Here is a 12,500-nt window from a genome sequence, read left to right as displayed (position 1 = left end):
GTAAAAGGATAACCCTAACCCTAAAAAAAAGTTGTCTGTTTCGACAGACACACACGTTGGAGGACCCCAAAAAGCTATGAAAACCTCCGATATTAAGGACAAGGAACTCGCAGGTGAATTTGGTCATTCATGTACACTGTGTTAATTCCAAGACATATTAAACTAGAAGAACCTACTTTGTTGCCAAATCTCAAACACACATACCCTCTCTGAAACGAATTCTCATTAGAAATAGTCAAGAAAAAAATCGATCACGTGACAGCGAATAGGCTTGTGTCTTGTTTACACCTGTCGATTATTAACTTTATACTTTACTTTAACGCTATACTATAATAGCTCCAAAAAAACATCATATGTTTTCAGTGTCGTGTTTGAAAACGTTTTGAGCTATTTAAAACCTTACCTGTTGGCAGGAAACCAAGCAGAAGAGCAACCAATATCATATTGCCCATCTTGCTCTTCACAACAATGCCAACGCGGAAGCTTTCGACAGGACTTAACCTTTAGTCAATTTCCACAGAAAAAAGGGAACAATTTGAAAAAAAAACATGCGATCAGAGTTAACACAACACTTCATAATGTCACTTTCTTTACATCATTTTAAGAACTACGAAATTCCTCGTCTCTGAGCTGTAACTATTTTCTACAGGTGTTCAAGGCAACTCGCGTATTCCGTCGTGGCGTCCCCCTCCCCCAGCCTCAGGTGACATCACAGACCCCGCCTCGAGCTGTGCGTGTGCGTGTGTGCGTGTGTGCGCGTGTGCGCGTGTGCGTGTGTGTGTGTGTGTGTGTGTGTGTGTGTGTGTGTGTGTGTGTGTGTGTGTGTGTGTGTGTGTCTCTGCTAAGGGAAATACTCTGTACACTGGGACATGCCAGCTGAACAAGTGTTAGACGGCCTGTGCACACGGCGACAAGCAATTAACCCCGTGGGCCCGTTTGGGATCTTGACAGGCTATGGGGCAGTTTCAAGAACTTGCCTATTATTAATGTCTGTTATAACAGCATACTAGGTGGTCAAGGTGGACTTGCTGCCATTTCAAACAACTATAACAGTTACATCTAAGAGGCAATGTACAATGTACAATGCAATGTAGCAATGTAGGATACTCTTCAGTGTGCCCCCCCCTGGTGTTTGTCTTAAGGCCAAGCATGCAATCTCAGCAGTGTGGAATTTCAATGTCAACAGTCCTCAGACTCACAAAACACTGCCTGTAGGATTTGTATGAGAATAGTTTTTTTCTACAGGCAGGAAGAAAGGAGCCAAAGCGATGTTGGAGAGGTCACAGACTAGCTTGCTCTGAACAGTGAGTAGCTCAGGGAGTATTGGTGGTAATTCTAAAGATCTATTCAAACTGACAGACAGTCTCTCTACGAAGTTTGGCAAAGTCCCAGTGTTGAAGTGAAGCGACATTAAACAAACATAGGAGCGCTTTTGTGTTGGTCTCCCTCTCTATCAACAGGCAAACATGCTTTATTCTCCTACACAAGACATGCCTGCTTGCGCTCCATATAGGAGCTAATGTATACCCAATCTAAAGCACTTTGAGACCTTGTGACTATGAATGCAACCAATTCAATTCCATTTATATAGTGGTAAGGGTTTCTGAACCTGTGAAGGCCAGATTCCAATACTGCAGCTTCCTTCCTGGTATTGTGATGTCACCGTGAGCATCTTCCTCCTCATGGAATCCAATATCCTGCCTTGTTTCCTTCCTCGCCCCCAAGTCTCCTCCATGTGTCAGCATATGTTTGTTCTACTGACCAAATGAGTAGTGCTTAAATCATAATACCAGTCAGATAGGAGGACAGATTATGTCAAACGTTAGCAAATTAAATGGTCAGTGTGCGATCATGTTTTAATCGATTTATCAAAATAAAAAAATCTAACCACTTATGAATATCTGTGTTTTTTTCTGTATGCAGATCACATTTAAGCAAGATCTATGTGTGTACTTAGCTGTTAAAAGCGATAAGAAAAACACATACCGTATCCAGTGTACACACACTTATTCAGGCAGCGTAATCACACACAATGACACAATCTAAGATAGGCAACAGGTGTTTATATATCAAAATCATTAACGTCAAACAAGTGAAGTACAAATGTCTGCTATGGCTGGATGGCACTGTTTCAAACCACAGTTTACAGTCAGTAACCTAGAGGAGTGCCAGTTATAATACTGTGGGAAATAATGCTACAGTGCAACTGCAATCTGAAATACAAATTCAAGCTCAGTAGGTACAGTACATTAACAGTATCACACACACACATACATACACACACACACACACACACACACACACACACACACACACACACACACACACACACACACACACACAATGAAGGCAGGTGACACCTGAGTTCAGTTTTATCTGATAATCAAACATCAAAATGTTCATCAATCAATTAAAATGTCATAATCCTTGTTTTCCTTCAATACTTTTGTGGTTTTCATGCCTTATATCGGATGGATCTCCAGATTGCTGCTTGACGGGCAGTTAGTCTTTCCTGGGTTGCTGCATGATGTTTTAAGTGAGTGATGCGTGATTCTCAGTAATTGGCAGTGCTGTGTGGGCCTGGGCTTGAGTTGTGTCTGCCGTGTCAGACTATGAGAGAGTCTCTGCTCACAGCACTGTTCTGTTAAAGGGAATACACCAAGAGCCACATGTTAGAGACCCTGCAATCATGCTGCTCATGCTTGGTTAGTCAGGCCTGGCTTATCAGTGACAGCATGGGGATCCACAGAAATCATGCAGCTCATGCTCGGTTAGTAATGACTGTGAGTGAGCTTCAAAGCGCAATAATACAATCACATACATATAGTCATATGAATGACATGTGGTTTGGAGATTTTCTGGTTGGCCAACTTTGACATATTACCCATGAAATAAAGCAAAACATAATTCAATACACCCACGGGTTGTTCCCATGAATATAATTGTGTCCTAAATATATAATGATTCATGAATTTAATTCATAATCAATGTGTGCTTTCTATCTCTTATTCTCAAATAACAATTTACATACATAACATACACACAGTAATACTGTTGAAAAATCTTTTGACTCATGTTCAAAACCTTGATAAAAAAGACTTGTGACACATGTCAACAGACAAATATGTACAATACCATACAACGTAACTTTTTGTTTGTTTTTGGTGGGGGGGGGGGGGTCTGTACCAGACATTTCTGCGGGGCCTTCTGTGTTAGAGCTCTCCTATTTGGGATGATCTGGGAAGGAGGGAGGGGAGCTTTCCACGAGACCCCCCCCCCCCTATATGTAACTCACCACTTTTCGGTTCTTGTCCCTCTCCTCTCTGCCCCCATTCTGGGCGTGGGACATTGCCTGGGGGGGCCGTGTGTAGCAGAATGGTCGCATGGCCGGGTCAGTGGTCCGATAACGTTCTGTAGCGGGCGGCTCAACTGGGCGGTAGCGTTCTCCGTTGGGGTCGGCCGTGCGGTAGCGTTCTCCGTTGGGGTCGGCCATGCGGTACCTCTCCGCCTCACGCTCCGAGTATGGAGGCAGCGGGTCCTCCTCCTCGGGCCGGTTGCTAGGCGACCTGCTGCTATGGTAACAGTCGCTGCCTTTGCCTTTCGAGCTGCCTTTAGAAGGAGTGTCACTATCCTCGTCGGCCCTCCCCTTTCCCCTCTCGCCCCTCTCTCCCCCCCGCCCCCTCGCCTTGCGCTCCAGTAGGCTGTTGAGGAAGGCGTCGTCGTAATCTCGGCCTCCCTGCGTGTGGTGGTGGGGGGGTCGGGAGGGGCGCTCGTTGTCCCAAGTGTCCCTCCTCTTCTGCGGAGAAGGTGGGGGGCTGCGTCGGTGCCAGCCGTCGTCGTCCTGGTCTCCGTGGAAACGCCGAGGGGGGCTGTTGTTGTCCCGGTAAGGAGGGTAGTGCTCTCGCCCCCGGGGCTCCAGGTCGTAGTCGTGGTCTCGGGGGTCGCCCCTCCGAACGCGGGGGCCGTAGGACAGAGCAAACTCCTCCAGCTCGTCCAGAGAGCCGGTACGCCCCCTGCTGCCCAACGTCCTCCTCTGCAGGTGCTCAGAGCGAGGGTTCCACCTGTCCCAGGGGATACAGGACAAACTCAGGACAACTCAGACCAAACACCAAGTTCGCTGTGTGACGTACACGTGTGACCTGTATACAACATGTATGTGTACATATAATATACATCCACATGCATACTAAATACACACTGTCAGCCTCTCTCTTCTGCGCACGAACGCACACACACACACACACACACACACGTGCCCATCAGGGGTACCTGCTGTCACGCTCATCATCACTGTGGTTGCCATGGTAGCGCCCGGGGCGTCGACGGTGGGGGGGAGCTGCCATGAGCTCTGACTGGTCGTCCAGGTCGGCGATGGGCGGGAGCGCCTTCATCTGGACCGTGCGGTAGGTCTGCCGGAAATCTGAGTCCCCGCCTTCATGCAGAGAGCTCAGTTCTGATAGGCTGCTGGCTGCTGGGACAACACATCACAATGAAGACACAGAATACTCCTTTAGCAGTGTTCTGTAACACTAACAGTCTTTGAAATTATTGTGTGGTGTCAAACTGAGTAATCCATTTGCCTTACCAAGGATAAACAAGATTTCCAGTGGTTAAACTAAACAGAGTACTCAGGATGACACTTGTCTGGCATTAACAGCAGTAGCTAGTTGTAGCCTATACTGCATATGTGTTAGCAGCAAAAGCTCAGAGTCATTATATAGCCTACTGTACAGTGAAGAGTTTATTCGAGACAAAAACATGTAGGGATGTTGCAGAACACTTCTGTGACAACCCTGCTGTCCAAGTAGGCCTGTATATCACCACTTCTTATTGGTATGACAGACGCATCATCAAATATCACCACAACTAATGCAAACAACATCTGCTAGACAGAGACTTCAGTCTGTGTGTGTGTGTGTATATATAGACTGGCTATTTTCACAGCAAATGCTTTTGCTGATGGTCACCATCTTACGTTGCTCTTTTCATGTGCAGAGATCTTCTAGGGAGTGACTTTCTAAAACAACAACAACATGGCTGTGTACGGAATAGCATACTAGCGTACTATTCATACTATGTATGACATAGATTTGAGTATGTAGTGTAATGTATGTAATTTGTGTACACAAGAAATGCCCGGATTTACTAATAATTAGAATTAGAATTTTAATACTAGATTCGCCAAAATGTCTGAGTATGCAGCGTGAGGATACTTTACCTACTCAACTTCCCCAAAATGCATTGCGCGTCAAACAAAGAGTGATCATATTATTGGACTGATTCAACGCAATACCCAGGTAGGCGGCATTGATGATATTGATGCAACCAGAGTTAGTATGTAACACTTGTATTCAGAAGAGGATGATGCCAACATTTATGCAATAGGCTAAGGTCAAGATGAATACATACACACACACAGACACACACAGACACACACAGACACACAGACACACAGACACACAGACACACACACACAGACACACACAGACACACACACACAAACACACACAGACACACACACACACACTACAGAGAAACACGCTAACTCTGTACAGGCTTACATTGGCGTGTGGCCATCTTGGAAGAGGGGAACTGTGCCAGCTCCTTCTCTACGTAGTACAGAACCTTCATAGAGTCAGCACTCTGATTGGCCTGTAAACGATAGCCACTGTGCACTGTGCAGGCACACACACACAAACACACACACACACAAACACACACGGTCACACACGGACACACACACAGACACACATATCAGTGATATGGACAAAAAACACAAACATGCATACTCAAACATAAACAAAAACACTCACACACACACACACACACACACTATGCATGTCTGGTCATAGACCAGAAAAAAACCCAACCAGGTTAAGGACAGATGGATGACATAGGATGAGGGTTAGTTAACTCAGATGAATTTACACATGTTAGTGTGAGTGTTACTGCACTGTCCTCTATGAAACATTTGTTTCCCACAGTGCACTGGGGCGTATACAGGTCCGGCTGACTGACTGGATGTGCCGAGCTGTGAGGCGGGTCCACTCACCCCCGGGCAGGTTGTGTTCCACTGAGGGGAGAGAGGCTATCTTGGGGTCCATGAGGGAGGGCGGGGCGAGGGGGACCATGGTGGGGACCCCAGGGATGTAGTAGGGGGGGTACATCGCAATCTGGGGGGGCGGGGGGCCGCTCTTCGCCATCTTCCCCGCTTCATACACTGGAGGAGGTGAGGATGAAAAAAAATACGGATTGCAAATGGATGGAATGGACCTGATTAGGTGTGTGTGTGACTGTGTGTCTGTGTGTGTGCGTGTCTGTGCCTGTGTCTGTGTCTGTGTGTGACCGTGTGTGTGTGTGTGTGTGCGTGCGTGCGTGCGTGTCTGTGTGTGTGTGTCTGTGTGTGTGTGTGTGTGTCTGTGTGTGTGTGAGTGTCTGTACTATGTGTGTCTGTACTATGTGTGTCTGTGTGTGTCTGTCTGTCTGTCTGTGTCTGTGTCTGTGTCTGTGTCTGTGTCTGTGTCTGTGTCTGTGTCTGTGTCTGTGTGTGTGTGTGTGTGTGTATGTGTCTGTGTGTGTGTGTGTGTGTGTGTGTGTGACTCACGGTGGCGGGGGCAGCAGCAGGTGTCGGGGCAGCAGCAGCAGCGCAGGTAGCAGCAGCAGGAGTGGGGGCAGCACTGGCACCAACACACCCCGGCCAGCAGCAGGAAGAGGACACTCCCCAGGACCACGGCCCCCACAAACACCCACTCTGGAACGGCAAGACAGCAGAGGGTGAGTTTGTAAAATTCGCTCTGGAAATCCGATCAGCACTCATGGAATGTCCTCTTGTCCAATCGAACGACTTGGTCCCTTTATGACCGTCGAACTCAGTGTGCGCTCCGGCCAGCGCTCTCAGAGCGAAATTTTTCTTTACGAACGCAGACTCACAGAGAACGCAGACACACAGAGAACGCAGACACACAGAGAACGCAGACACACAGAGAACGCAGACACACAGAGAACGCAGACACACAGAGAACGCAGACACACAGAGATCACAGACACACAGTGAGATTACAGACACACAGAGAGATCACAGACACACAGAGAGATCACAGACACACAGAGAGATCACAGACACACAGCGAGATCACAGACACACAGAGAGATAAAACTACCAGATCCAGAGAATCTCCTCAATCAAGTCATATCTGCTTAGCATAATAACAGGATCTCCTGTGTCTGTGTGTGTGTGTGTGTGTGTATGTGTGTGTGTCTCATCTGTAACATTAACGACGGTGGGCACGGGGGGAGGGGAGGGTGGGGGGCTACTCTTATCCAGCCTCGTATCACTAAAGCATCCAAACCCATAACAACACACTTCCTCAGGGCGGGACCAAACCTGACTAACTTCTGTCGCACCCCTTTGCAAAGTAAACACACGACCCCAGTGGACCTCATTAGGGTTCGGGTCGACCCGTTAGAAACAAGATGAAATGGGAAGGGGGGGGGGGGGGTCATTTCCTGTGAATAAGCAGCATCATGTAGCAAATGACAGATGTTCTCTTTCAATCTGACTAAAATGCATTGTTCTGTGCAACACAGGATTGGGACAGTGTGAGGTTAGAGGAGTAGGACTCAATAGAAAATGCCGATAGAATGATTGGGCTTCGGGAGGGGTTTTAATTGGACAGCGACAGGGCAGCGAGGGGGGGTGGGTTGTTAGGGAAGCCAGAGAAAGTCATGTCGGCAAGGGGGGGTGGGGGCAGGTGAGGAAGGGGAAAGGTGAGCAGGCAGCCATACCTGGCATGATCTCCACATCAAACTCAGGCAGGATGTCGTCCAGAGCACCTGTCCTACCTGCAGAGAGAGGGAGAGCAGAGGTGAGGGCCGGCAGAGAGGGGAAGCAGAGCAGCGAGAGGTCAAAGGTGAGGCAAATCAGCGAATCGGGGGATTAGCCAGAGTGACTGAGGCTCATGCAATGAGAGACGAGTAAAGGAACCAGGAAAGACAAACCAGTAACATCCTCTATTATCGACGTTTAAGCCAAAGTAATGATTATCAAACGATTCAAGACAATTAAACAAGGGTCTGAATGACTACTATTTCAATGAGCAATGAAAACAAATCTGTGTCTAAATCTGAAACCCTATTTCCTCTGTCTGGTTCTACCAACTGATTTATTTTAAGTATGGAGAACCGTGGAGAACCTTGCGGTTAGTGTCGTTGAAATCGGTCCTGTATTAGTTGGAAGTGGAACCGACAGTACTGTACATAAACGTTGGGCTGGAAGACTTGACTCTGATCAGCTGCTGTATATACAGTATGAACACACCTGAGCTTTGACTGGAGCGAGTCTAAGGATAGAGCTCTGTATGTACAGTCTCCTAAACGTTTCTCCACACGCTGACCCAGTCTTAAAGGTCAGGGTACAGAGTTCAGGGGCCCAGGGGTGCTGTGTTTCTGTTATGTTGCTGTGCAGTCACACACACTCACGCATTCACACACACACACACACACACACACACACACACACACACACACACACACACACACACACATCAGATAGACTACACTTAACAGCTACAGGAGCTACAAAAAATACCACGTCTGCTTTGTGGAGTCTGTGTTTGAGTTTGTGTCAAATCAAAATGAGATGTAACAACTCTGGACAACTACAGTACAACCACAACTCAACCCGTGGCTTCATTGACCAAATCCAGCCTCACATGACACCAAAACTAAACTAATTCACTTACATTTACAATTATATTTAGTTATTTAACCATTATTTAACCAGATAGGTCAATTGAGAACTAATTCTCATTTGCAATAACGACCTGGGCAAGAGGCAAAACAGAGGCAAGTATGTACAACACAACACAGTATACAAAATATACTACCCTCCTGAGCTTTCTTTTTATGCCAAATTTAGTCCATCAATCGCTTAGAAAGTGCTCTACTATTGTGAGGCATTGCGGTAGGGCCTACAGTACGTAGAGGGGGCAGGAGGTAGTATGGAAACGTTCGCTTGAACTTGAACATAGAGAAAGAGAGGACTTGGAAAACTGGGGCAGACACTGCATTGAAGGATTCTGGGACACCAATTAACCATTAGGGGAAGAAGGTCAGACGAGTACTATCGTCATTGGTAACAATGGCTGCTTTGTTCCTACTCAAAGTAAGCGGGAGAGAGACAGAGCAAGAGAGACACGTTCTGGGTGACGGAGAGGTGGAGACAGAGACGGACAGAAAGAGTGAGAGACGGAGGGTGATGGAGAGAAAGATGGACGTCTTCAAATGCTATCATCTCTCTCTCTCTCACACGATGACACCAAAGAGATGGGGGTTAAAAGGTTTTTCCTGGTCGGGTCATAAGGTCAGGAAAAACTCTTGGCCCTCCACATGCTACTACAGTACAAAGGACACACCTAATTCACATGTGGAGTGTGCGTTATACAGCATATGTGTGCAGAAGCCTATGAGGGCCTTTAATCTTTAGTCTTTAGTCAGAAAGTCTCCTAGCTGTCTGGTCTGCCTGACCAGACTGAACTCCCACAGCCTGCCAGTCTCCCCTCTCTGTGCTGAGTGGGCAGTCGTCATGCAGAGAAATAGCTCCTCTCCTCTGATAAATGCACACACACACACACACACACACACAAATATAGACACGTCCATGTGCACACTCACACGCACACACAGACACACACAAACACACACACATGCACACGCACACGCACACGCACACGCACACGCACACGCACACGCACACACACACACACACACACACACACCCAAACACCCACGCACACACACACAGACATACGTATACAGACACGTGCATGCGCACACACACATATACTGTACACACAGTTACCCTGCTACCCTGGTCTGGCACAGTTGTTTAAATACCACGAAGCTAAGTAACCTGAGAGAGAGGAGAAGCTATGTGCCCCTGAGAGTGGAGGAGGGGGGAGGAAGGGGGGGAGGGAGAGAGGAAAACAATGATAGGTAGACAAGGGCAAGGAGTGGGACAGGGAGAGGGAGATTAAGAGCCTCTGAGTAGAGGGACGGAGAAAGAAGAGGGGAAGGAGAGGGCAGCGAGGGAGGGAAAGGGGAGTGAAAGAAGAGTTGGGGGGGACAGTCATAGCGCACTCTCGAGTCGTAACCCCAACTCATATGAACACAGGAGGACACGGTAGCTTGGGACAAAAGGCAGACTGGAACCTCTTGTGAAAGCGTGAGAAGAGGAGAAGGGATGAAAGAAGACAGGGACATGACATGAGCATGGAGCCTGATGGGAAATAAAGGAACAGGTTCAAACCATTCTCTTATTTCACCCTTATTTTACTTGGCAAGTTGACTGAGAACATTATTCTCATTTGCAGCAACGACCTGGGGAATAGTCACAGAGGAAAGGACAGGGGATGAATGAACCAATTGAAAGCAGGTGATGATTAGGAGAGGGGCAGAGTGACGATGACCTGTTGAACGTGTTCTTGATACCATTCCTCATTCCATTCCTTGCATTACAATAAGCCTGTCCTCTGATTTCTACCTCCGTTAGCCTCTCCTGATAGAGGCACTCTCTACAGCGGCCTTTTCCTGACCTGATTACGATGATGAGATTACCCAGCACCACAGGAGGGATTACTACATAAGCACTGGCGATTGCAACATTATCACTACACACACGTTCTCCGAAAGGAACAAAACTCTTAACGCAAGGAAATGTAACTCAAACGTGTGTTTGAGCTGTGTTGTTCTCAAGGCCAAAGGCTGCTCCTCCATCTCAGGTCTCACCCTGTGCTTCACGCTCTCTCTCTTCCTGTATATACCGGTGACCCTTAACATGCTTTCAGTCTCGTCACAAAAAGGTAACCATGGAAACGGCTTAAGCAGTGGCTTACGCTGCTAGCACTGTTCACAACAACGGCCGGCATGGCTCTACCTATAGAACAACTGGCTGAGTCATTGAGTGAGCGGATGAATGACATTTTATTGAGAAAATTAACACAAATTGTTGCTCTGTGTAGTTTGAAAGGATCCTGTCCTCTCCGATCATAAACGGAGAGCAAACGTTTAAAAAGAGCAAACATAAAAAAGGCTGAACCTGTGACTCTACAACAGTTTATCTGTACTAATATTGACATTATATTTGCGCTATTATCTAATAATTTGGTTATGCCTACAGCAGGGTTAAGTCAGCGTTTTACTACCAGGATAAGGCCTGCCAAACAATAAGCCCTCTCATGGTTCAGAACCATGTAAAGTAGCTCACTCCATTCCTGTCTCCATGGGAGCACTTGTAAGAACGCTGAGGAATGCAGAGAGCTTTGAGAACAGGGGCAAAGACTAAAACACCTCCTACAAACCATATCAAACAAACCAATAGGCGCGCACACACACACACACACACACACACACACAGAGCTAGGGCTTTTGTTCCCAATTATGATCGCATATCACACACCCTCTTTAGTGTCGTTGTGGGGTTATCTTCCTGTACATAGAAGGTTCCCGTCACGGTGTGGGGAGACTCACCCAGCACCAGTAACTCCACCTGGGCCTCATTCTTCCCCTCCAGGTCGTTGGCGATGACCACCTTACAGAAGTACACCCCGCTGTCTCCCCATTGCAGCTCCCCGATCCGCAGGTCTGCCTCTGCACAGGCACAGGGACAGGAAACAGGGTCAGTATCATATATGGGGGTAGAGGCAGGTAGTATCATATATAGGGGTAGAGGGGTAGTATAATATATTGGGGTAGAGGGGTAGAGGGGTAGTATAATATCATATATATAATAATATATAATAATATATAATGTATTGGGGTAGTATAATATCCCTGACATGGAATCCATATTAAATACATCCATAAATGTTGCTGATGTTTACCAACATGTTTATAACATCAAAGCAGCATATTACAGTTTTGGTTTTAGAGTAAAATAGAAATTACAAATACATGAACGTATCAATACATCATTGCCTTCTGCGAAGATAAACACAATTAATTATGTTAACACAGCTTCGCTTTCTCCTATGATTGACGAAAACAGGAGTGTTTGGTTGAAATAGACAGAGAAGGAGGGGGGGGGGCGTTCTATTGAAAGGGAGAGACGGGAGGTGTTGCGTGATAAGGAGGCTCTGATTCATTGTGTACAGGAGGGGCAGGCTTGATAATGAGCGCATAGAGCCCAGTCCATTGTGAAGCAGAGAGAGAGAGAACGACTATTTCAGGAGCAGGAAAACACAGCACAATCTGTTCTGTTTCCTGCTGGGAGATGAATCACACAGAGCAGTGGTCCCCGGTCCCATCTATAACCTTTGCACTACTGATGTTTACAATACTACCTTTGCACATACTGTATATTGCACATTGCACATGTCTCTTTATATAGCTTATATTATACATCTGCACATTACATACTGTACATAAACTACCACACTGTATATAGCTCATAACTGTATATAGCTCATAACTGTATATAGCTCATAACTGTATATACCTCTTAA

At 46.7% G+C, this 12,500-nt stretch overlaps 2 protein-coding genes across 4 annotated transcripts in view; both read right to left on the bottom strand.

Annotated features, from left to right (window-relative positions):
• Positions 1 to 636, bottom strand: part of ildr1b (immunoglobulin-like domain containing receptor 1b) — a 13,166-nt gene extending 12,530 nt beyond the window's left edge. The window contains exon 1 of the mRNA XM_080536894.1: positions 404 to 636. Within this exon, the coding sequence (XP_080393020.1) occupies positions 404 to 452 (49 nt within the window). The 5' untranslated portion in view covers positions 453 to 636. The remainder of the gene's footprint in view (positions 1 to 403) is intronic.
• A 1,413-nt stretch (positions 637 to 2,049) lies between these two features.
• Positions 2,050 to 12,500, bottom strand: part of ildr2 (immunoglobulin-like domain containing receptor 2) — a 14,701-nt gene continuing 4,250 nt past the window's right edge. The window contains exons 3-10 of one of the 3 annotated variants that reach the window (XM_080536086.1): positions 11,527 to 11,646; positions 7,786 to 7,842; positions 6,605 to 6,751; positions 6,053 to 6,220; positions 5,562 to 5,675; positions 4,270 to 4,471; positions 3,296 to 4,061; positions 2,050 to 2,641 (exon numbers count right to left, since the gene is read on the bottom strand). In XM_080536086.1, the coding sequence (XP_080392212.1) occupies positions 2,606 to 2,641; positions 3,296 to 4,061; positions 4,270 to 4,471; positions 5,562 to 5,675; positions 6,053 to 6,220; positions 6,605 to 6,751; positions 7,786 to 7,842; positions 11,527 to 11,646 (1,610 nt within the window). In that variant the 3' untranslated portion in view covers positions 2,050 to 2,605. The remainder of the gene's footprint in view (positions 2,642 to 3,295; positions 4,062 to 4,269; positions 4,472 to 5,561; positions 5,676 to 6,052; positions 6,221 to 6,604; positions 6,752 to 7,785; positions 7,843 to 11,526; positions 11,647 to 12,500) is intronic. The other 2 variants (XM_080536087.1, XM_080536088.1) reach the window with 2 other exon arrangements.

This window comes from Nansenia antarctica (genome assembly GCF_963989245.1).
Source record: "Nansenia antarctica genome assembly, chromosome: 7".
Classification (NCBI taxonomy): domain Eukaryota; kingdom Metazoa; phylum Chordata; class Actinopteri; order Argentiniformes; family Microstomatidae; genus Nansenia; species Nansenia antarctica.
The sequence above is the reverse complement of the archived record's forward strand: the minus strand, read 5'-3'. Positions and strand labels throughout refer to the sequence as shown.